Source organism: Balearica regulorum, chromosome 13 (genome assembly GCF_011004875.1).
Source record: "Balearica regulorum gibbericeps isolate bBalReg1 chromosome 13, bBalReg1.pri, whole genome shotgun sequence".
Classification (NCBI taxonomy): domain Eukaryota; kingdom Metazoa; phylum Chordata; class Aves; order Gruiformes; family Gruidae; genus Balearica; species Balearica regulorum.
The window spans coordinates 16,063,022-16,087,461 of NC_046196.1; the positions used below are offsets into that span (position 1 = coordinate 16,063,022).

The following is a 24,440-nucleotide window of genomic DNA, read 5'->3' on the forward strand; positions in this document are numbered from 1 at the left end:
GGTTTTATTTAAAAAGTTTTATTTCTCTTCCTCATGATCATAAGAGTCACACAGTAATTTTAAAAAGGGAAACTTGCATGTTCAGATACTAATGATTTTTTGCCCCAACTAGATTCTGATACAATCTCCAATACATTGCTTTTGGAAACTTTTGGTTGACTCCCTGCACCACATATAGGCACATTTTCACTTATTTAGACTTTTCCAGACACTTAACAATCTAGGAAAACTTAAATGCTGCAGTGGTGCTTTAAAATAATGAATTTTAAAAAAAAATAATTTAGTGCACTTATGTAGCAGAGGTAACTAATACAAACCATTCAATTTCAAATGCCATCAGTTCCAAAATTTAATAAACAAAAGGAATTTAACACACAATATACACACACGATCAGCGAATGCACCTGAAGGGAGTTTATCTGGTTCTTAAATAGAATCAAACAAACAGCTGTAAACTTCACCCAAGCTTCAGACTGTAACTGGACCACACTCATTTTCAGGGATGGTGACAGTCCTTTTAGGTTCTTGAAAGTCTGAAAGTTTCCCACAGATACCAGGTCAATTAGCATGTGTAACTTTTAGCTGACAGAAATACATATACAATAGAGTATTCTTAAAGTCATTTGCTATTTGTGCAGATAGCCCTGAGTTAGCTCTATGTTCTCTAACACTCTAAGAAAATACTGTGTTTCAGGTGGCTCTGTTACATAGCCTCTCTTGTACAATGCTATGAAAAAGAAATTGCTCAATTATTTTGAAACTGGAATTTCTTGAGCAGTTTCCTTGAAAAAGTAAGTTAGTTACTGAAGTAATCCTGCTCTTTTCATTGAATAACATCTTAACTGAAGCTTTTTCTAAACCACAGACTGAGTAAATTTGTTGTGTGAATTATGTTTCTTGAAAGGAAATTCCTGCCTGCCTCAAAAATTGGGGAGGAACACGAACTCTGGGTGTGCTTTTACACTGAGGTGCCACCAGGGGGAGATCTGGTTCTGGCACTTGGATGTCCCACTGACCTCATGCCTTGATCCAGCAAGACCAGTAGTTACTTTTGGCTGGAGGAGCTAAGTGATGCTGTCAACTGACAAAGCACTACAGCTGGCCAAATTAAGCAAAAGGAGTGCACAGCCAAAAGCCTGGCAGAGGAGGAAGCATGCTGTCCTCAGTTTAGCAAGTGAGGAATTTTAACTCTTCTCTTGTAACGTCACACAAAATGGAAAAACTAAACTTGTATGGATTGCCAAGCTTTAAACTTTGGCAATGCTCTAAGTTGAATGGTAAAATAGCTACTTTATGTAGTTGAACCACACTTCCCTACATCCAAAAGATTAATTTTGGACTGAGCAACTTTCCATTAGAAACAGTTTTCAAAAGGCGAGAAGAACTGAAAGTTGGAACTAAGTTACTCCAAGTTCTACCACAAGCCAGTCTAATGATTTGCAGATGTGGTTTTGTTTTAGTTGAACAGATGCAACAATAAATTTTTGTGTACTCACCCTCTGTCAGATCTACCCAGCTGTCTTCTGTATCAGGTAAAGGAACTGAAATTCCCATCGCTTTCCGGATTCCGTATGTACTAACAATATCACCTGGAGTCACTTGTTGTGCAAGTTCTTTCAGGTTATTGGTTACTCTCTCCGCTAGAGAAGATAAGTGGATGTGTTTATATGCCATATATACACACAAAATGAGCCCTTCACCCTGTAACCAGTTTAATTCCAGTATAAATGAACTATGTTAAAATGATGTTTCTGCAACAGGAGAGTTTTGTTGCAGCGTGTGCAGTCACGCAAGACATACTGGGAACTATAAAAGAGATGGCAAAGACGACCAGGAGGAATGAAATAGCTGCTGACCAGGGCTTGCAGCCATCGGGAAACACTGCGAGTTAAAGAGTAAGCTAATGATGCTTGGGTTACACTAGAACAGCAGCTGGGAGGGACCTGGTGGCACCCACATGGCAGCTGTGTCAGTAACACCTGGCTTTCAGGATGCGGCATTTAGTTTTGAACATGAACTAGAGACATGACCCTTGTTGCTACAAATGTGGTTTTCCTTCAAGAAAAAAGCTGTAAGTACTTAATGTTTCTAAGAAAGGTAGTATGTGATCAGGTTTAGACTTGGTACAATACCAACTTGGCAATATTTCTCCAATAATGGGGAATTTATGTAATCACAGCAAGGTGCTGTAGTTGATGTTGCACAAGTTAGTTTTACTGGCAAAACAGACACCCTCTGCTCACAGTCCTGTCTTGGAAGGCTGCCATTAACACAGGCTGTGTAACTGACCTATGAGACAAGCACCTTTGCTCAAAATAGTTAAAGAACAAATGACTGGTATTAATTGGTATAATTAAAAAAAGACTGATAACTAGACCAAAACCTGGAACAAAGCTACCCTTACAATAAGTTGGTTAACACTTAAGCTACCCCTGTTCAAAGACACTGTAAAAATCACAGAGTTAGAAGCGTTTGGCTATCATCTGCCCCACAGCACAGAGAAAGCTCCCAGTCAGTTCTAGGGAATTTTATTAACAAAGAGGAAATACTTGTAATTACCGTTCAAAACTTTCATCTGGCTTTTCATACAAAGAAAATTAATCTTCTGGGCCTAACGGGGCATGTATTCTGCACTGTAACTGTTAAATCTTTGCTGTTCCTGGAGTTGATATAAGTTGAGACTTGATTAATTCTGCAAGAATGATCAGAAAAAGTGTATTTACCCAAGTGCATCTCTCTGTAAGATGGACCCAGAAGACAAATCATATTAGGGGGTGGTTTTGTACTTAGTCGTTCATTTTGAGCATCCTGGAGTTCTCTCAGAAGCTTCGTTGTTTCATCAAGTTTCCTCTGGAAGATTTCAGCCTCTGTTTAATGAAGAAAAGTAAGTCTTAACTAATAAGAAAGAGTATTTACTTACATTATGATATAAAATAGGTTAAGGCTGACTACATAAAGGGATTGAGAAATTTAGACAGGTACAGACGTATCAGAATTGCAAGTACCAGGGAAACTCACCCTCGGAATCAAACTCTTCTATCGGCATGCCGAAGTTGGTAACTGCTTTTAGTGCTGTAAGTCTGTCGTTACTAGCAGAGTCCAACCTGGCAGCAATATCAATTTCCATAATCTTAAAAAAAAAAAAAAGCAGCAAGTAATAATTTATGTAGTATTCAGATCAGCCTTGAAACTACAAAATTGGGGAAAATCAGAACACAAAGTTAGTTAAAATTAGTCTGCTCTACAAAAAAGTAAACATACAGAGGGGAAGCTGAAAAGACACTCTGGGAAACTATTACTGTTCTACACTTACTCAGTTTATTAGTCTGTCTCACACTCAGATAGAAAATTACACCTGCCAAAAACAATGGGGGCATACAAATGATGAAATGACTTAAGACCAGCATACCAACTAAAAAAAAGTGAAAATATTCCTGGAGCTCATGTAAATCAGAGTTTATCTAAGATTCGAGGCCAAAATTCAAAACCAGCCTGGGACCTGGCTGCAGATGAAGCCTTCAGGAGAGCAGCCCTTTCCCTAGAACTACCACTATGCTTTTTCTATTTGAGCAAAGTTTGGGTGGAATGATTTGAGAGATATATTGTATGCCTGCCAGGGGCACAAGGTACTTGAGACAACTTCTCAAAGATAGCTATGTAGTGCGTGATATTTTATGCTTATACTACAAGTTCATGTTAAACTAAATCACATTACGATATGAATAGAACAACTATAGCTGCCAACCTGATCTAACACGTAAATAATCACAAATGAAAATATATAAGGATTTTCTTCCAGTTCGCTTGACACAGAGTCTCGTTTAAGACTTAACTTTTTTGGAAAGACTTACTCCCCCAATGTCTACATGCCGTTGTCACACGTCACACAGTGTAGATTTACGCCTTGGCAAAGTCTCAGTGTAGCTGCGTAGGCCTCACAGTTGTAGGCAGTTTTGTAACTGTGCCGTTAGAGAGGTTGGTTACAGCACTTAATCGATATAGAAAAAAATTACCTTTACATCTTTTATTGCATCACTTCTTTCCTGTGGGCCTTCAGCTTCCTCCAGTGGCTGAACAGGGAAAAGATTTTTAAAGGTGGCATTAAAAGGAATCTTTTAAGTTCAAAGTAAAGCCTTACAAAATGCAGTAAAGTGAGGTAAATATACAATAGCATGATGAGCTTTCTCTGTAAACCAAAGTTACTTAGTAACTTTTTATGGGCTTTCTTCACATACTAACATTTACTAAAATACATTTTTACAGCATGCATTTTATTGCTCTTTGCAAGTCCACAGCCTTTTCCCTAGTGATGTCACATCAGAGATTTTTTTTTTTTTTACTGGGGGGCAGGAAGAAAAGGAAGGATAATTACTGGATGCTGGAATGTATTCAGTTTCTGTACATAACTGTGTTTCTCTTAATACTTGCAACAGTAGTAGCTGAACCCTGTAAGTCAGTGTCCCCATTGGGTACTAGGAAAGAGCTAAACTAGTAATGCTAAGCAAAGGTCTGAGCTGGGGCTAAAGGCTGATCTTTGATGCATGAACTATTTCTAGTATTAATGTAGCTAATATTTGACCCATTAGTAAATGGCTATGATGTGTTTTTCATTAGTTTACGTTGATGTGAAACTTGAATCAACATTTTCAGTTCTTTTAGTTAACAGGAACTGTCTTGTGGAGATTCTCAACTAATTCTTGGATTGTCAATTCAGTTAAGATCGTCAAATCAGCCCCTTTGATTCCAGTCATGATTAGCACATACAGGTACTGAAATATCCCAAGAATTTGAAGAGTAGCTGTTCAGTATTTTTCCATGGCACATATTTGAGTTTAAAAACACTGCACCAAGCAAATGGAAAAACTAGTTACTAATTTTCCTGAACTTAACAGGGGCTGCTAGGAACATGATAAACTTTTCATGGAAACAAGAAAGGCTGTCCATGATCAACTCATTTCTTATTGCTTATTGATATTTTCTTACTAAATGGAACAGAGCTAGTGCTAACAGGAATGGGAGAGCAGGTAGGCAAAGTGATAGAGTGTGACAGTGTGACTCTGTCTCTATCTACAATATTTTGTTAATTTTCACATTATTTCATTAATAACAAGTTAGAATAATCACTTTCCAAAAAAACCCATTCACTGGAGACTAAGATCAGTCTTCGCTTTCAAATTTTACCAACTGAAAGGGAGCCCATCAATAGGCTCAGCATCATCTTTCTCTAACTTTATAGCTTGTGTGCTAAAACCAAAGCCCAGGCAGTTCACAAATCCACTCTTACCGTTTCCAGTTCTCTGAGAGCTCTAGAATGTCCTCCTTTAGTTAGGACATCAAGCAAACTATCAGCCATTAAGAAAGGATAATCTTGTGACTTCATCAAAAAATCATGAATACTAAAAGATCAAAAGATAGTTAAGGTTTCATACCAAACATTCAATGGAAAAAAGTTACATAAAGTCAAACCAATATGTACAGCATAGAGAAAACACAAAGTAGCACAGATTTTGATCTCAATGATCTCTTGCTTTAGTTTAATTATCCCTGCCTTTTGTAGCTGAGGAACCCACTTCCACTCCTAAAAAACCTGAAAACTAGGAAAAATGTTCTGTCCCAGGCAGCTGTATCAAACTGAAAGCGAACTTCTGCAGGCACTTGGCGCTTGCACTGTACTTAAGTATTCCCACATTTCATATGAATTTCTACCACTGTATAGTCTGAGATTCTCATAAAACAAAAAGACTTTCTGAAGTTTTTATAATCAAGAATAATAAAACCAGAATTATTATTACTGTAGTAAATAATATCAAAATCAAGCAGTATATTCGCTATTTAAGAATGACATTGGGAATCTCGATCTCTGGGACTCAGCTTCCCCACTATGACCACAGTAGTATGGTCAGTATTTGACGTTAACAAAGATGTGTCTCACTCAAGGCAGTAATTAAGTTCATTAATGTTAAAAAATCCAGTTTGTATAAACATTTGTACCACTCAATACCTTCCTGGCTTTAAACACCAGTCCTTCAGAGTTAGTCATAAATATACTTAAATTTTAGACTGTGTGTTCCTATCGGCATCAAAATCCTTCAATCTTGGCTAATTTCACTTTACAGGCAAATTTCTTTATTAAAGTATTTGTTTCTTCAAACAAACAAAACCCAGTAGGCTATAAAGACAGTAGTGCCACCATTCAATGGGAAAGACATAGCCCATACTGCAGAGGTGTACATAACTGCTTCTATACGTGAAAGTTGTAACAAGCACCCTCGTTTGATTACCTGAAAGATCCTGGATTAGAGTCTTCCCCATATGTTGAATAGATTAAATCAGAGTCGTCTTTGCTTATGTTGGCAAATGTAGAATCATATGTTGGAGCATAGGAACTATAGGGTCCATAATTCAAGTATGTCACTAATGAATAAGAACAGTGCTAATTATTACCTCTGATATGTGGGTATGAGACAAAAATGAGAAGAAACTTTCAGGAACGTATTTCTTATGGTGAAAACAAACTTTCACAGAATACCATCTGTTCACACTGCAACATTTTTTAGTAACATCTACATTAAATGCATTTTTATTTACAAATGCTTTATTAACAATGCTGTATGCCTTAACACAATATGAAAATTCAGTCTGATGCCAGTAATAGGCTCTCAGGCTCCACATTATGCTCTTTCAAAGTCAGCAGAAACCTTTTTCTATCTCATATAGCCCCTCTTCTCAATATAGATGAACATTTTATTAAATACGCCTCCCCTTTTGTATGTGTAAATTAAGCTAGACTTTGTGATGTGCTGTTTAGTTGTGTGACAGACACATGCAATAATGTGCTTTATCATTAAAAAAACATTAGTTCCAAATTATTTGTGTGCTAGTAATGAGATAAACAAAATATGTTAATATAAGGAGGAGGATTTCTAGGTTAAAAAAAAAAAAAAAATCAGCGCTTGCCTGGAGTAACCTTGTTTCTTTTATCTTCTTTGAACCCTTGTAATGTATTAACTCCCGACTGAAGTCTTCCTGCTGTCATACCCAGCTTCACAGGGCAGTAACCTGGTTCTGCAATAGGGTGTTTCAAAATACAGAAATAATAAAGGCAGAGTTAAGTGACATAGGAAGATGTCCAAACTCATTTAATACTCATAAACAGAAACTTCAGAATAAACCTGAAACAACTCTCAAAGTGCGTTTCCTCTCCAAATGCTTCATACTAAAGACTGTGTGTAGTCTTAAACATGAATCCAGACCAAGTAAGCGGTAATACTAGTTAAGTATAGAAGATTTAACCTACATGTTAAGTTTTCACTATCAGTCTTCCTCCTTCCTATCCTCCCCTAACAGAGGCTGCATCATTGAAGACAATCTGATTCTTAACATGAAAAAACACACTTTTTTTATTCTTGCTGGTATTTCTTACTGCACAAACATGGGGGAGGAAGAAGTCAAGTTTGCAGCTTGGTTTCTGCCTATTCTAGACCTAGTCAGTTCAGCTCTGTAATGAGCTGGGAGTTAAATAGTCCAGCACCTGCACTCTTTTAGCTAGTGCCACTGCACAGATATGACAAAATGATCGGGGGCCCAGACAGTTCCCAGTGGCCAATTCTGGAACATCTGGGACCTTTTGGGTCAGCAGATACTGCACTCTGTCCACGGACCAGACCTCAGGGGAGTCCAGGAATTAGATGTGCCCAAGCAGAGGGCAGGTCATCTCTTCTCCAAGGGCAAAAGCTTTCTCTGGCAGCTCTCACAGACAGCTGATGCAAAAAGGAGAGGCCAGAGCCACTGAGCTCCCTCCAGCTGCTCCTAACAACAGCCACAATTGGCCCCCATCGATGAGCTTCCTCAGCTGCAGCTTTTTAAATCCAGATCTCTATCCCACTGTAAAGAAGCATTTGGTTCTTGGCCAGCATTTTCTGATCTGCCCCAGCAAAAAAGCAGCATAGCAGGTAGGTGAAAGTGTCTTGTTACCTGAACCGTGCCAACTTACCTCCCGCAGTAAGGTCAACCGGATTAAGAAGGCCCAGAGTTGTTGTACCATCTGGTTTTCTTCTTTCAAATTCACACTGAAATAAGATCAGACTATTTTAATTTACATATTAATTGAAACTCATGGTCCTTAAACTAATAAAACCCTGTAATGAAACTGTCCTAGTTGTAGGAATCAGAAACGGATTTGGAAAGATCACTCAGACTCCGATGTGAGTGCTGCTCTAACTTTTTTATTTTCACTAGATACCTTTATTATTGGTATATGCACAAGGAATTAAGAAATTATGATAAATATTGATATTTCTGCAGAGGACAAGAGAGAAAAATATGTAATTCATGTAGAAAATTGAATGGGCCCAGTATTACCAAACTGGGTTCCTTCTCCTGTAACATTAATAACTTTTGATCAGATATGTGGCTGTTTCCTAACTACGGGGTTTTTTGCAGGTCAGATTTGAGATATTTTCTGGAGGTTCCTACTATTCATCCTTTTCTACCCCTTTATCTAAAATTTCTAAAACTTTAAGCTGAACTTGCTCTGTTGATGAAATTCAGCATGCATTCAACTGATATGCCTTTTTTTAACCTTATGATGTTAAAAAAATGATTAGTGATGTCTAAAATGGTGCAAACTGTAGTAAAAGCATACCTTGAGTTTCAACTGACATGCTAAACAAGCCTGGTTTATGAAAAAGTGAAAGGAGTTACCAAACACACAAAGGTTTACCTGGCTGTTTGCAAGTCGTCTTGTTAATTTTCCTCCAGATTCTCTAACAATACGATCAATCTGTTCTTGTTCCCTTTCCAAGCTATTGTTTCGTAATTTGTCCTCAAGTAGATCTTTGTCCTTCCTGTGAGTAAAACCCACACAACTTAGTTACGAGCTTTAACAGATAGATTTAACAGACACCAACTGGCCAAGTATCACAAAAAGAGTGAAGAAATTGTTTCTGCCAACTATGCAAACTGGTTTTGTAGGCAAAAACAAACAGCACCATTTAATATGACTGTATTTAAAATAGCTGGGGAAAATGTGACAAAGATTTATACCAGCAAATGCTTTTTTATTTTAGTAACTGTAAAGGTCTCTGTGTTTAGCTTACTTCTGCCATACTAATGTCCTAGTTTAGCATGTTCCCAGATTTTATGTCATTGTGCTCAGAAAACTAACAAGGATATTTCTGGTAAAATAAAATATTAGATACTCTGAATTTTAGTATCTGTATTTTCAAATCTGTGAAAATAAAGTCACAGATATTTCAGAACACTGAAAAGGGTATTTCTAGATATTGAAAGATATTTCTATGTGTTTACATGTTTCAAATACATCTACTATGCAAAAAAAAAAAAAAGAACTTGAAATTGACTATATAGTTATTTGTATCAAAATGTTTTAAAATGTTTTTGCAAACTCTCTCCAAAACAATACTACTTATGTGGAATAGACACTAAAATAGAAAATAAGGAATGGAGTTGATGAGCAGTACAGGGTTACCTACATTAAAATATGATGCTATCATAAAAGATTCTACACCTATTTATTTTTGGTATATGAAGATGCTTTCTATAAAAGTCACTCCCCTGAGATGAAGAAGTCTTAGTGTATATGCAGTACCAGAAAGATAGAAACTCACATCCACTAGTCCCTAAAAGTCACCTTGTTTCAGTTGCATTTAATGGGTGTACCCTATAATTGTTATTGAGATGATACTTCACTTTTTGTGTTCTTTGCTGGGTGTTTTGAATGCTTTGGTGTCCCCATCCACAGGTTCTCCTTTGTCTTTCCCAGGACTATTTTCACCTTCCCCAGTTTGCTGCAGTTCCATCTTGTCCTTCTGCTTCCTTGTCTTCTGCAGGTCAGCCATGAATTCTATACTTTGCTTCAGGCTCTGAATTCTCTCCTAAAAACCACCAGAATCCTTTTATTTGCTACTGCAATGAATCTTTTCCTAACCTACCCATAGAGGATACTTTTATTTCAGATCTTTCTTTCTTATACTAGCAAGTATAAAGACAGTTTAGAAAATGAAATATTAAATGCAAATATTTCTTCAATAACTGATCTGGTAGCAGTACTAAAACATGAGTCTTAAAACAATGTACTATTTAAACACTAATATGCAAGCATTTGACAAATACTAAGCAAGTTTTTGTTAAATCTCATGAGATGCCTGTAAAAGTGGAATGAGAGAGGCGTCAAAAAGGAAGAAGTGTTATTTTCTTTTGTATTTTCTGTTACCTGGCTAAGTATCTTCATCCCTGAGTGCAGTAGTTTTTTTGCAGCTTTGTAGTAAATGGTGTCTGGTTTGTTGTAAATCATTGCATTAGTACACATCAGTTTGAAGTTATCCTGTATAGACATTAATAATTTTGGAATGAAAGTTAAAATTTTATAGTATACTGTATTAAAATCCTTGTTGTAAATGCAATGTCTTGAGCTTAAGGGAAAAAGAACTTCAAAGAGCATTTTTAATTAGATTCAAGTCTTAAAATTAGCCCTCCAATAAATATTCTGAAAGTATTCTTAAGTGTTCAGTATTGTTTGTAGTTTTTAAAGTTTTAATGGAAATCCTCCTAGCTAAAATTACCCATGTCCCTGACCAATCAGCAGTCACTAAAAGAACAAAGTGAAGCAACATAAAAAAAAAAAGACAATAAAGCTAGCTTTAAAAAACAGAAAAGCTGCAATTCACAGCTAAATCATTATAAGAAGAAAAGAATCATATGAAGAAAAGAATCATATGCTTGTTTGAAGTTCATTTCTTGAATGACTGAGCTAGAAACTTCACTTCTGTACTCAATGCAGAGCCTCTACAGGTAGGTATGTTTTATTACATTCTCAGCTATTTACAAAGACAAAAAAGTTAAAATTAAAAATGAACCAGAAACAGCAGGAAATATTCTTAAGTTTTGGCCCTCTAAAGAAGAGTGTGCAAGAAAATACAGCCAATACTATTAACTAGCGTCTGCCGAAGTTCAACTGTTAATTACACACAAATTACAGTTCTCAGGTCCTCATCTAGTCCAGTAAAGAACTAGAGAATATTTCTGCTGATGAAAACAAAAGTAACTCCCACACTTTTTAAAAACTTTAGGGACCTTCAAAACAGGCCCTTGAATCCACTAGACACACTACAGCACAGAGTTAAGTGGTTGTTGCCAACAGGACTGAGCTCATCTTGCCTTCACTAGCTGTGGACCTACGTGACTAGATAAGCCTGGCTAGCACTCAGGGGACAGGAGGCAAATGACAAAGTAGTAACAGACAGGCAAAGCCAACAAATTCACCAGACTCTGTGTTTTCTGAGAGGCAATATGTTAAAAAAAAAAAAAAGACAGCAGTCTGACAAAAATGCTATAATTTTCACTCTTAAGATTAAAATGACATGCCGAAGGACAAAATGACAGGTTCTATTTAATCCTGCATAAAACCCGAAACCATCCACATCTTTTTGAGACACGTATTTATAAACCAGAATTGTTTTCTCTTTCACTTCCAGAACTTATTTGCTCACAAAAATTTAACAAGAAACCTTTCTTCCAGCAGAAGTACTAGTTCTTTTAGCATCTTCATATTCTTATAAAATACTAGAGTTGAAGTCAATTGAGCATAATACATCTTTGTAGTCAAAGTAAAATTTACAGAATTACCTTCAATTCTTCTATGGACTGGTACCCATTGTTCTTGATCTTCTCTTTCATGGTACTAAAATCCATTGGGTTTTTAATGATCATGGAATAGCCAGGGGCAATAAAGTCAGTCACAGGAAATGAAAAGAAAGAACTTGGATCTTTTCTGTTAAGAAATGAAAAGACTTTTTTTTATGTTTCAACTTATAACAAAGAACATATTGAGCTTGGAATTAAATAGAAAGGAAAGGACTAAGCTGAAAAGGAATAAAAAACATAAAGCTAGAAATGGCTTGTATCAGCATAATCTTTCACTTTTGAAGGTTGAAAAGATCCTATACAGAAACCCATATACCAAAAAAAGTGCTACAAAAATATTTTAGTAGTTCGTTCTACATTTTGATAACTACCTGTGTTCTCAAGGAGATTTAAAAAAAAAAAAAAATTTTTTTTTTAGGTTTTGCCTTTTCAAAAAAAGTTAAGTCACTGAAAAAATAAAGGGAAGCAATGTCATAAGAATGTATACTTGTCATTCATTGCTTACTCTGAAATTAACAGAAGGGAAACCTTGTTGCTAGAAGTTGTGATGAAACTTGTGTGTTTATGATTATGTTAATTTTCAGGTTACATAACATTAATAGGTTTTTACATTAAAGTTTCCCAAGACTTTCGGTGATCTCTCGCATACACTGATGTTCCTAGATGCAGAAATAGCATTAAAATCAAATACAGTTGGTTGGTATTTTCTCCTTAGGATCAGGCTTAGGTGAAAAGCTGGCAAGAATCTCTCCTCCAGAACCACTGTTTTTTTGCTTTTCACTGAACTCTGTAGCTTGAGATTGGCCTGATGATTGATAACGTTCCTTGCTGTTACTACACACACCAGTGAAACCCTTGACATTTCAGGCCTTTTTCCTGAGGCTTACTTATGACTTATGGATTTCTACACCAAGTTGTGAAGTTGCCACAGAACAGCGAAAAGCATTTAGCTATACATACTGCAGAAGCACACAGTGCAGATATTCTGCAGCACTTGTGGAACACTTGCACAATAGCTTCCAACTGAAAGACAGGATTCAAAAGCAGAAGTGGCTGCTTCTTTCTGGACGCATTGAAAGGTAGCCAAAACACACACACACACTTTCTGACAGTCAGTAGTTTCTTGAAACTGACACCAAGGTCTTGAAAATTTAAGGTTAACAGAAAACTCATGAACAAAGTTGCAAGCTTAATCTGGCAAGACAGATAAAGGGAAAGATCTTTCAACCACTCTTGTACAAAAGACATACAGATTTTTTTAATGCTTAAAGTCAAGAAAGAATATCTCAAACCTTGAAAGAACTGCAAATTCTGCAAATCTGATTGTTTTAATCAAAAGACATCCGGTTAACAAGACAGTAAACAAATATGGTTTAAGTTTTCAAGTGTGTACTTCCTTCTTACAGTAAATAATGCAAAAGATAGGAGAACTCAAGGTAAAAATTTTGACAAGTTCATTCCAAACTCTTGTGCTTCTCTGAAAAAAGTTCTTAGAAAGCATCACATTACTGGAAAACTGTCCTATTTTTGCAAGTTTTTTAGAAGTACTTGAAACTGGAGGTGTTTACAAGAAGCCTAAGCTGAGGAGAAGTTATAAGTATGCATTCTTAAACTACTACTAAAATTCCTAAAACAGTCATGTTAGCAATAATATTTTCACTCAGCTTTTTATATGCCTTTTCCCTTAATGCATGTTATTTTCATGTTATAGCTCTGAAAGCCTGTAGCACAGACATTTACCTCTGCAGCTGTCTCATGAGTTGATTCAGAGCTTCCTGAAGTGGTGTCTGCTCCACCTCTAGACCAAAAACAAGTGGGGGAAGAAAGGGTGTGAAACAGAACTGACTGCAAGAGGTACTCAACTTCCAAGATATTAGAAATCAACTAAACAAAACTGATGCAACTTGAGAATTCATCATAAATGAAAAGAATACAGTGGCAAACCCCACAGCATATATGGGGTATCTACTTCTCTCATTGGCCTTACTTGACATTCTGCTCACTCTGACACAGATACCGGGTACCATTCCACAGAAGTAGTAACAGTAATGTAATTTCAAATATTTGTATGAGATGGGGAAGAACACTGAGATGGCAAAAAATGTCAAGTCACTTGCTACAGAAACAAAAAACAATAAAATGTGAGTCAATTAAAGAAAACTGGAATTAACAAAAGACTTTTTTTTTCCCTACCTTCTGGTTTTGATAAAGTACTTGTCAATGGTTTCTCTGGTGGCAATTCCAATCTGATGGGGGTCTGACACTTCATTTCTTGTTCTCCATCACTGTCTGCATGGTCTCGATCTCGTTTCTTTTTATCCTCCTAGAAAGAGAAAAATTATTATAGAAACCTAGAGAACCTGTAAAACCAGCATTATTACTGTACATAATGCTCTCTGGATTTTTCAAAACAATCTCACATAGTTTAAAAAAATAATAATAGTTTGTAAAGCCTTAAAAGCCTTGTATTCTTTAGGTACCGTCTCCATCTGCTGGACAATAAAGTAATTCAGCTATACAATGCAATATATCACAGAATTATTTTTTTTTAAAAAAATGTAAGAGACAGCCACTTATAGCATGACAGGAACGACTCTGCACAGATAATTGTCTCCAGTGAAGCCCCTAGGATGATTTTTGAAGGTTTTGGGAAAAACTAGTGAGAAATAGTCAGGAAACTTAAAATTAGAGGTACCCATAATGCTTTAAATAAATGCGTTATAATTGCTCATCATGTTAAGAATCCTGAGAAGGAAATATATTTTTTTTCTGTTTAATTAAGAACTTGTAAAGTCTTCATTCTGTTTTAAATAAATGGATTTATTTAGACTCAGATTTTTCTCCCCTTTTTAATTTTCTGTGCTTTTATACTCACCAATATTTTTTTGAAAGATGAGAAATTTCAAGTTACTTCACTCACCTTTTTCTAATAAAAGTACCCAGAGACAAGGAATCAGCAAAACTAAGGTACTGAGTTTGAATGTATTCCAATTTAAGGATACAAGTTACAGTCACATCTGCTCACCTTCTGATGTGAAGACTAGAGAAAGTTGAAGGGTTTGGTGTTTTTTTTTTTTGCTAAAATGCACTAGCATCAATACATACCTTAACTTTTCTCTTTCTTTTCTCCTTTTCTTCTCCAGGAACTTGTTTTTCTCCTTTCTTTCTCTTTTTCCTTTTTCTGTCTTTGTGTTTTTCATGTTCAGATTTGTCATCATATAGGCTGGAATCAAGTCCTGCATTTCCAGTAGAGAGTTCAGCGACTTCACTTCCTCCAACTTTCAGCACCAGCTTCAGTGGCTTTTCTACATATTCTTAAAACAGCAGAGGCATAAGCCGTGTAAGTACCGCAGAAAACATACTCTCTGCCCGAATAACACAGCCCAAGCTCTGAGCTGCCTCAGAGTCCTTCCACAGGTTGTCACTAAACCACGTCTCATGTTTTCCAGACCCTGCAGCTGTTTCTCCCCCAAACAGCAGCAGGGCCGAGCCCCGACGCCAATCCGCAGCCTCCCTGTCTCAGGCTCACCGGCGGCACGAAGGCCGCTCTCCCCGTTCCCCACACCGCCTCAGCCTCACCCCCCAGCTTCCAAACCGCACCGGCGGGCGGGCTCGGCCGGGCCGCGATGCCCCCACGGCGGGGCGGGCGGCAGTGAGGGCCGAGGGCCAGCGCCCGTTTTGGGGCCTTCCCCCCCCCGGAGCCCTCTGCCCACGCACCCTCGTAGGGGTGCTTGTCCGATTTGTGCTTCTTGTGCTTCTTCCCCATGGCGGCGGCGGCCCGGGTAGGCCGCGCTGCTGTCGCGGAGACCGCCCCGCCGACGAGCGGCGCCGCGCGCACCTGGGAGGAGGAAGAGGGCGGGCGAGCAGCGCCCCCTGGCGGCCTGGAGGTACGGCGAGCGGCGCTGCAGCCGGCGCAGGCGCAGAGGCCGCCCCCGGTGGGCGGGCGACAGTTAGCGTGGCTGGGGCGGCTGCGTCCCGGGGCCGGGCGTTGTGGTGTGCTCCGTGCTAGTGAGGGGGCAGGTTCCGCGGTTTTCTGTCGTGAGCAGCCGTCTCAGCCGTGCCCGGCCTTGTTCAGCCCGGGGGGAAGGTGCTTGCTGGCCGGTCCAGCCCCATTCCTCGGGCAGCGTTGCCGCTCTAGACCCCTCACAGCCCCTCGCGCTCTGTCCCCTCACAGCCCCTCGCGCCCTGTCCCCTCAGAGCCCCTCGCGCCCTGTCCCCTCACAGCCCCTCGCGCCCTGTCCCCTCACAGCCCGCCGCAGTCTTTCCCCTCACAGCACGCCGCGAACCCTGCTCACACAGCCGCCAGCGAGCCCCCTCCTGCTCCCTTGGAGATGCCCCTTGCTCCCTGCTTGAGGTGGGCTTTGCCTGCAGCCTTGTCCCTCTTGTCCCCTACCCTTGGGTCTCTGGGGCAGTGCAGAGTTTCAGTGGCTTTGGCAGGATTCAGCCTAAATACTCTTCTGTTGACACTAGCCTGTGCTGCAGAATCTCCCCTGCCATGGCTGTAGTGGCCCGCTAGTCCCAAAAGTTTGAGAACCTGTGCCCAAATTTGTGCTAGTGAGAAGAGCAGAGACTGTGTATGCCTGAAGAAGAGTGGAGAGTTTGCAGGGGTATGCTGAGGTCGGTATTGGTGAAAGGGTAGCAATGACGGTTGTGCCTGTAGTGTAGGCTACGACAGGCTCAGCCTTACAGTGCCTAAACTTGCTTGCCAGTCTTGAAAGCAAATCCTTTATAATGAGGTTATAAAATTAAGGAAAATATATGTGTATTGTCCATTACAGGTTAAAAATAACTTAGAAATTAGGACCTCCTAGAAATGGTGGAAGTTAACACATTTGCCTTGTCTGGGAGGACTTCTCAAAGCAGGCAAATGGTTTTCAAAATTGAGTATAACACCGATTATATAGTCTTTCAAAGTTAATAGTGTATTTGCTGATATCGCTTAAACTGCAGTCATTTCTGTTTCAACAACACTCCCTAGGTATTTTTTTCTGCTAAGACCTGTTCTGTAATGCATCTTGAAATTTCACTCCTGTGAAGTTTGGAGTGCAAAAGTAAACTGTGTCTATTTCAAAAGAGAAGCTTTAATTTTATTCCTGTGCAATAATCATGTATTCCTCAAGTTTGTTGAATCATATGTGATGTTTTATAGCCAAAGAAAATAATAGTTATTAATTAGAAATTTATGATACATGTGGCTGTACATCTACACAAGGATTATTTTGAAAGCTCGAGAAGTTAGAGAAGTCTATTGTCCATTCAGTCACTGGGAATTTAATCAGATGCGACAGCTTTGTTTTGCATTTTACTGGTTAGATTTACTGTCATTTGGTAACATACTCAGAGAATTGTGTGGGTGGTGCTCTGGAATAAACCACAACTTTCCTGCTTGATCTTACTCCAGTAGTTTGAAATTCAGCTGTAATAGACACAGTTGTTTTTCTAATTCACATCTGGATCCTTTAATACTCTTATTACATATGCAGTGAATGTTCTTAAACATACTTTAGTGAGAGGTAGAGGGCTTTTGCTTGGGATGTGGCCACATGTAGAAAATACAAGACTAGTAAATATTTAAATGACATGTTTTATAGAATGAAAAAAAAAAGTTGCTATATCCTCTATTCCCACAAGAGGACTGGCAGACTTTCTAAGTTTTTTTTCTTTTAAATGTTATATGGCAAGACCATTTGTTCAGTTGTTATTCTGAAATTTCCTGACTAATCTGAAGTTTCCTGACTATTCTGATATTTCCTAAATTCTTGTCCTGAATTTAATGAATTTTCAGAGAATTATACGCAAACAAGTAATGTGAGATATTGCCAACATTGAGAGCTTTCCTTTCTAGGTGTCTCATTGAATAACGTCCTCTGGATCAGAGAAAGATCGTTTTTCTTAACTGTTAGCGCAGGCACGCATATGTAGAATACACATTGTTTTTGCCATCCTTGTCTCTAGCTCTCCTTTCCAATTAAAAGATCAGTATTTTTTCCCCATCAAAACCACTTTCGCAGCCTTTCAAAGCACAGTTCAGCTTGGGCAAGCTTGGAAAGAGAAGAAGCTGCATTTCTCAGCAATGTTCAAGAGTGTTGCTGTTGGGTCTTGTCATTTCCCTGAGAAACGAGCCTGTGTTCCTTCATATTCAGCTGGCTCTGCTGTTACCTGTAGCACCAGAGGAGGAAATCTTATCCCTGCCTCCTCTTCCAAAACATTGTGTCTTCTCAGCCCTGATTGGGGCAGTCCTTCCAATTTCAGGGGAATTCAGTTGTGGAAAGAGGAAGAATGAAAGTCCTAATGTCCTCTACACAGAGGCTGGATACAATTTGGAAAAGATGTTATTAAATGTTTGAAAATAATTTGTTATATCACCATAAAAAAAAGGCCTTACTATGACCTGTTTCCTAGCAAGGGTTTTTCATATTCTCAAATGAGATGTTATTTTTCAACAACAAATCACACTGTTTACAGATTATACTTTTGCCCAGTAAAAGTGAAAACTGGTGGTTTTCAGAGCTGACTCAAGATCGCTAAAGCTTTGCTGGTATGATGCATGCCTGGTGCCATAGCAGAAGAGCTGTCAGTGTAGACAGTCCTATAGCAGGACTAAAAGGATGACAGGTCTTCTATTTCTTCTAAAGCTTACAGAAACTTTTGTTCGGTTTGAAGAACTTGGTTTTGGGAGTTGCTGATAAAGAATATCACTTCTTATATGTGACTTTTTGAAGTAAATTTATGCTTCCTGCATGATTTGCTTTTTGAGCAAAATGCACTCTCTGGTCAAGGGAATGCAAATAGAGAAACTTCTATTAATTACAAAGAAAGAGACAACATTACTTTGGACCTCAAAATATTATGTTGTCACCTAGGAAGGTTAGCAGCTTTATTTTAACTTGGCCTACATGTAGCTTTGTAACAAGATCTCAATGTCAGCTGAAGCTATATGATTTTTGCTGTAGCAATAAAATGGTAGAATGGTTACTGTGACTGCAAGTTGAAGTGCGTAAAGTGCGCGTGTGTTTTGTGAATGGAGGTATTGTAGATGTCAGCTGAATGTATTCCAGAATTGCATCGCAGAGTAAGAAGGAAATTTGTTGCACCTTATGTACACAAAAAAATAGAGCTGGGCTAGAATAAGAACTTCTGTGTCAACAGTTGCTTCTAAATAGGTGCTTTGAAAGCATCTTACCTATGCTCTTTGAAATGCTTTTCATTAGCAATCAAATAGCTGGCAGTAACTGTCAGCATGTAAAAACCTGCTTCAGGTCACATTGTTTCTGTGTATTATATTCAGAAAAAGTCCGTTTGGGCATCATTTCTAAAATGCGATTTGTAAGCCTATGAAGAGTTTTATCACTGTCTGGTATTAGAAATGCAAGGTCTCGTTCTTGTTGGTTGAGTGTGCAGGATTAATAATTTCAGTTCACGGCATATTTTCTGAAGATCATGTTCCTCATCTTAATCAGTGTCAAGTTTCTATAGCAACTAGCATTTAAGAGTGAGAGACAATAATGTGTGTTGCTATCACTGTTAGCCACTAAGAGTAATGGAGAAAATGTTTGAAAATAGATGTCCAAGTATTTTCACATGTACCTTCTTCCATCTCTTAAAGAACTTGGATTGAGACCTGTGGATAGCATAAGATCATGTTATTGTATATTCATTTAACTAGACATCAAATAATGTAATTATTTAAATTGGTCATAGTTTTTTTCCAAAACACTGAGCAAAGAAGGGTGCAATAAGCACAGTCATTTGTGGGTTTGTGTTTGATCAGTGTGTATATAGCATAACCAATATAACTTAATGTGTTAACAGAGATATAAAAAACTTGGTGAAATCCTGTTGCTTTAATCACTAGTGTAGTCCAGGAGGAAGAGGTAGATTCTGGTAACAGCAGAAAGATGCAGAGACCTCTGCAAAGCACAGGAGGCAAGTGTGCTAAAATCTTCAGAAGAAGGTTTCCATGAATGTGTAAGCATATAGAAGCTTGGGATGCTAAAGTCACTGGGAGTTGTTTGTAAGCAGGTTTGGTTTATAGTCTATGACACACAGAAACACTAGGATACACAGTTTTTGTGACTGATGTGTATTTAAACCCAGTACTTTACACTAGCGCACCTTTCTAAAAATATCCAAACATATGGCTGAAGTAAAGAATGTAGTCAATATATATGACTTTTAAATCAGTTATTTGTTAGCTGAAAGATTCAATATGCCTATTTTCTTGATTCTGTGAATACATTTTCCATGTGCATATGGCCTGACAAAATCTAGTGTGGCAGATGAAAGTTTTTCCCTTTTTTTGAATGGACTATCTTATCATTATGATGCATTTTCTCCTTTTTATTTTAGCACTGAAGTGCTGCATATTATGGGGGTGGTAAGTCCCATCTGGAAACACATTGTAAATTATTAGTGGTGAAAACAATGGCAATTTACTTTGTCTAAGAAAAATAATCCTAATTCATTTACTCATGGTAATAGGCAAATATCTGTTTCTACCCCAAGATCCTTAAGACTGTAATAAACTTCATAAGATTGTAATTAATTTGTAATTTGGATGATTACCTTATTGTCCATAGAGCAAGTCATATTGATTATGCTGTTAGATGTGTGTGTATATTTGTATAAGTCTGTGTTTTGTAAATATATTTCTTGCAACCTTGTCCAAATCCCATGGGCAGCTCTTTTAATAACTTTCTTGTGAAGTGATTTTTTGCACCTGAAGAAATACCTTGTTGCACAGCTCTGAACTAAAATAGCAAAATTTTTGCTAGACATGCATGGAATTGCATAAAATTTAAACATTTATGACCTTAGTTCTTGGCTGCTATTGCTGCACAGGTTGGGAAAATTAAACAGGATTCAGCTGGGTCCACATAGCTTCCCTCACAAGTGGAGATGGTTGGACAAATGGGATTTATCCATCATCCCTGCTTCTCCCTAGTCAGGTGGAAGAATTGCAGCAAAAGAAGGGAGAAATCTGAATAGCAAACAAGTTGGAACTGAAGCCTGCCTTAGCAGTTGCAACAGTTAATTTACTTAGGGAGCAGAGATGTCACTGGCAGAGGCCACTGTTCAATGCAGAGTTCTGTCTTTTGTGGTGACTTGTTCCAGCCCTGCCTGGTTTATCTTCATTCCCTCTCCCCCTTCTTTCTATTTAGCTAGTCCTGTCTGAACGCAAATCATACTTGTGTACCTGGGTGGGTATAGTTGAAATCTGCATTCCATTGTGTTGTTTACTTTGCTTAATAGTTATATTCCTCTACTTCAAGCTTACTCTAAGCTGTTTAGGGCAGCAGCTATCATTGAGTAGACTTCCTGGAACAAATAAGGAACAGAAGCTTCCTTCTGTGATTGCTGTATGCTTGGATCATGTAGTAGGGAAGTAGCTCTGCTTCTGTGCATGTCTAGCTCAAATCTATGTGACTGCTGCCTGCAACCTGGCTACTGTCTTTCTGCAGTGCTTGAAACAAGGTCCAAAGTTTTGCCTGGCTATTTGCTATAATCGTATTGAAAGAAGTGTCTCCCTCAGGCATGGAGGAGTATTTAACTCTTAATAAGATTCCCTCAGGAAGATAGCTTAAGGAATACATTATTTTAACATAAAAATTCTAGCTCAGCATTGTCTAAATGGTGAGCTAAATGTTGTCTAAGTATGAAGCAGATTTCCAGATAAAGCCCTGCATCTTGTAGCAGCGTAAGGTTGGTCATTGAAAACGAGGATGGAAAACTTGAGCTCTTGTTTTAACTGATGGGTGCAACCTAATACTTTTTGGAGATGTAACCAATTATATTTAGTATTGATTCTGAGTCTGATCCTGTTGTCCTCACGTGTGTAGTCCTGCTCATTTCAAATATCTGCAAGCTTTGCTTGTTTCAATGAAGATATTACAAGCCTGTATGTGGTGGGTTGACCCTGGCTAGAGGCCAGGTGCCCACCAGAGCCACTCTATCACTCCCCTCATTCACCAGACAGGAGAAAAGGTATAACAAAAAGCTTGTGGGTCGAGATAAGGACAGGGAGAGATCACTCACTAATTATCGTCACAAGCAAAACAGACCGAACTTAGAGAGGGAATTAATCTAATTTATTACTAAGCAAAACAGACTAGAGGAATGAGAAATAAAACCAAATCTTAAAACACCTCCCCCCACCCCTCCCATCTTCCCGGGCTCAACTTCGCTCCCAGCTTCAACCTCCGCCCCCCCCCAGTGGCACAGGGGGACGGGGAATGGGGGTTACGGTCAGTTCAGCGCATGTTGTTTCTGCCGCTTCTTCATCCTCAGGGGGAGGACTCCTCTCATCATTCCCCTGCTCCAGCATGGAGTCCCTCTCACGGGAGACAGTCCTTCACGACCTTCTCCAATGTGAGTCTCCTCCACAGGGTGCAGACCTTCAGGAGCAAACTGCTCCACCATGGGTCCCCCACGGGGTCACAAGTCCTGCCAGCAAACCTGCTCTGGCGTGGGCTCCTCTCTGCACAGATCCACAGGTCCTGCCAGGAGCTTGCTCCAGCGTGGGCTTCCCACAGGGCCACAGCCTCCTTCAGGTGCCTCCACCTGCTCTGGCATGGGGTCCTCCACGGGCTGCAGGTGGAATCTCTCCACCCCCTCATCCTTCCTCCATGGGCTGCAGGGGGACAGCCTGCTTCACCATGGTCTTCACCACGGGCTGCAGGGGGATCTTGCTCTGGTGCCTGGAGCACCTCCTCCCCCTCCTTCTGCACTGACCTTGGTGTCTGCAGAATTTCTTACATCTTCTCACTCCTCTCTCTGGCTGCAAAAGCGCTCTCTAAGTGTTTTTTCTCTTTCTTAAATATGTTATCACAGAGGCGCTGATTGGCTTGGCCTTGGCCAGCGGCGGGTCCATCTTGGAGCCGGCTGGCATTGGCTCTATCAGACACAGGGGAAGCTTCTAGCAGCTTCTCACAGAAGCCACCCCTGTGGCCCCCCCGCTACCAAAACCTTGCCACGCAAACCCAACACACTGTAATAAACATAATAAATTACACTCAAATAAAAGTGGAGATGAACCTTTTCCTAATAAGTTTTAATTTGCTGTAAGAGGAGAAACAGATAATAAAATTTGCACTTGTATTAAATATGCACTTGTAAGCTATACTAGGAGAAAGTTTAATACAAATATCTAGCTGGATCTCTCAGATTATACTCCAGTTAATTTTTTATTTCACATAGCAATTCAGCTTTTTAATTTTATTTTATTTTGTGTAATGGTGTATCTCTAGAGGAATCATAGTGAACAGACAAAAATAAGAGCATTAGGCCACTTGGTGGTGTAATATGCAAAGGAAAATGAATCTGTCACGTTCAAGTGAAGGAAATGTACATAATAGACCATTTTTATTTGCTTATTATCTGATTAAACACAGTAGAAGACATTGCTATGAACAGTTACTTTTTAAAGATCTTTAATTTCAAGTAGGTAGGGAAGTTAATTTTGTAGGATAAGCTCTGGTTTTAGCTCAGCTCTTAGCGAAGGTGTTTGTGTTCAAGCTATTAATGATCTGTTAGTTGATTCAGAAGTCCTGAACCAGTTCACAGTGGAAAATCTATAATTTAAAAATGAAGAGAGCCACATGGAATCTGCAGCCTGCCATGAGTGACTTTAGTGACAGGTTTGGTTTTCATCTGCCAGAGTCTGGCATCCCTCACGTTCACAACAAGTGCAGCAGCTTCTCCTCAACTCTGTATTCCCACATGACTGAGAAGCTTGGGAGAAGCCGTGGCATTGCAGTGCTTTGAGAGATATCTTGAACTGGCAAGCAAGCAGGGGCAGTGGGCACCAGTACGGTCCAGTATGGTCTCCTGCAAATGCATACACCTGCCAAAGATACATGAGTTTGCATGGTGGTACTGAACCACACCTACACTTGTGCAGTGAGTACCAAAAGGGAGGGTAACGTGTGGAAGATCAGGTTGGTGGGGCCCATTTATGTTTCTCCATGCAATAAGAAGAATGAAAGGTCCAGCCTTCCATCACCTTTTAGTTCAAACTTCTTTTAGGCAGGTACAAAATATTTGAGTTCAGCAGGATGCCACAGGGTCTGCAGAGCAGTGTATGCAGAGACAAAAATTTATACTGTATGCACTAGTGTTCATGTCAAGGGAGAAAAGTGAGGATAAAAGAATCAGTATAATGCTGCTCTGCAAATTCTAGCAGAAGTAAACATCTCCCATGCTAAGTGAGGCCTGCTAAGGAATGTCAGTTTTAGTCAAGCTATTATTCTGAAATGGTAATCAGAATTTTCTTTTCTGGGGGAAAGAAAAAACAAAGGGAAAAAGAGGAAGTTTCCATTCCTGTTTGACAGAAACATCAAAATAACAGATAAGTTTCATTTTCAGATTGAGGAAGGAAAAAATAATGATGTTTTGACTGGTATTTGCCTTGAGTTTGGTTTGGCTTTTTAGCCTACAGCCTAGAAAGGAAGTAAAATTTAAGAACGACTTAAGTTTGGGCTGTTCAGATTAAACTGAAGATATGATTTAGCCTTGTCCTTGATGATTGTGCCAAATCTAGGTACTAAAAGAAGTAGCAGGTACTTGCTAATTTTAAGAACAAGTTACCAGGGTAGTGTCCAAGTGGGTACTAACCTACTGGGACCTTGGCTTAGCTGAATTTATCTGTATCATAATATGATGTTTCTCTGTCAGTTCAGAATGTGTAGTTAAAATGAGAACTGCACATGTTGACTATAAGCGCTGTGAGGAGGCACTTTTTAAATTGTTATGGAGTGTGCTCCTGTGCTTCAGAAGAC

At 39.0% G+C, this 24,440-nt stretch overlaps 1 protein-coding gene across 1 annotated transcript; it reads right to left on the reverse strand.

Annotated features, from left to right (window-relative positions):
* Positions 1-2: 2 nt before the first annotated feature.
* Positions 3-15,549, reverse strand: BRD7 (bromodomain containing 7). The gene is made up of 17 exons (XM_075765962.1): positions 15,382-15,549; positions 14,770-14,978; positions 13,858-13,987; positions 13,405-13,462; positions 11,647-11,791; positions 10,235-10,345; positions 9,712-9,896; positions 8,723-8,846; positions 7,994-8,069; positions 6,958-7,065; positions 6,282-6,414; positions 5,285-5,396; positions 4,014-4,070; positions 3,019-3,130; positions 2,724-2,867; positions 1,497-1,640; positions 3-533 (listed from the first exon to the last, which is right to left on the reverse strand). Exons 1-17 carry the CDS (start codon positions 15,428-15,430, stop codon positions 469-471), a joined length of 1,962 nt encoding a protein of 653 aa, XP_075622077.1. The 5' UTR covers positions 15,431-15,549; the 3' UTR covers positions 3-468.
* Between the last annotated feature and the right edge of the window lie 8,891 nt (positions 15,550-24,440).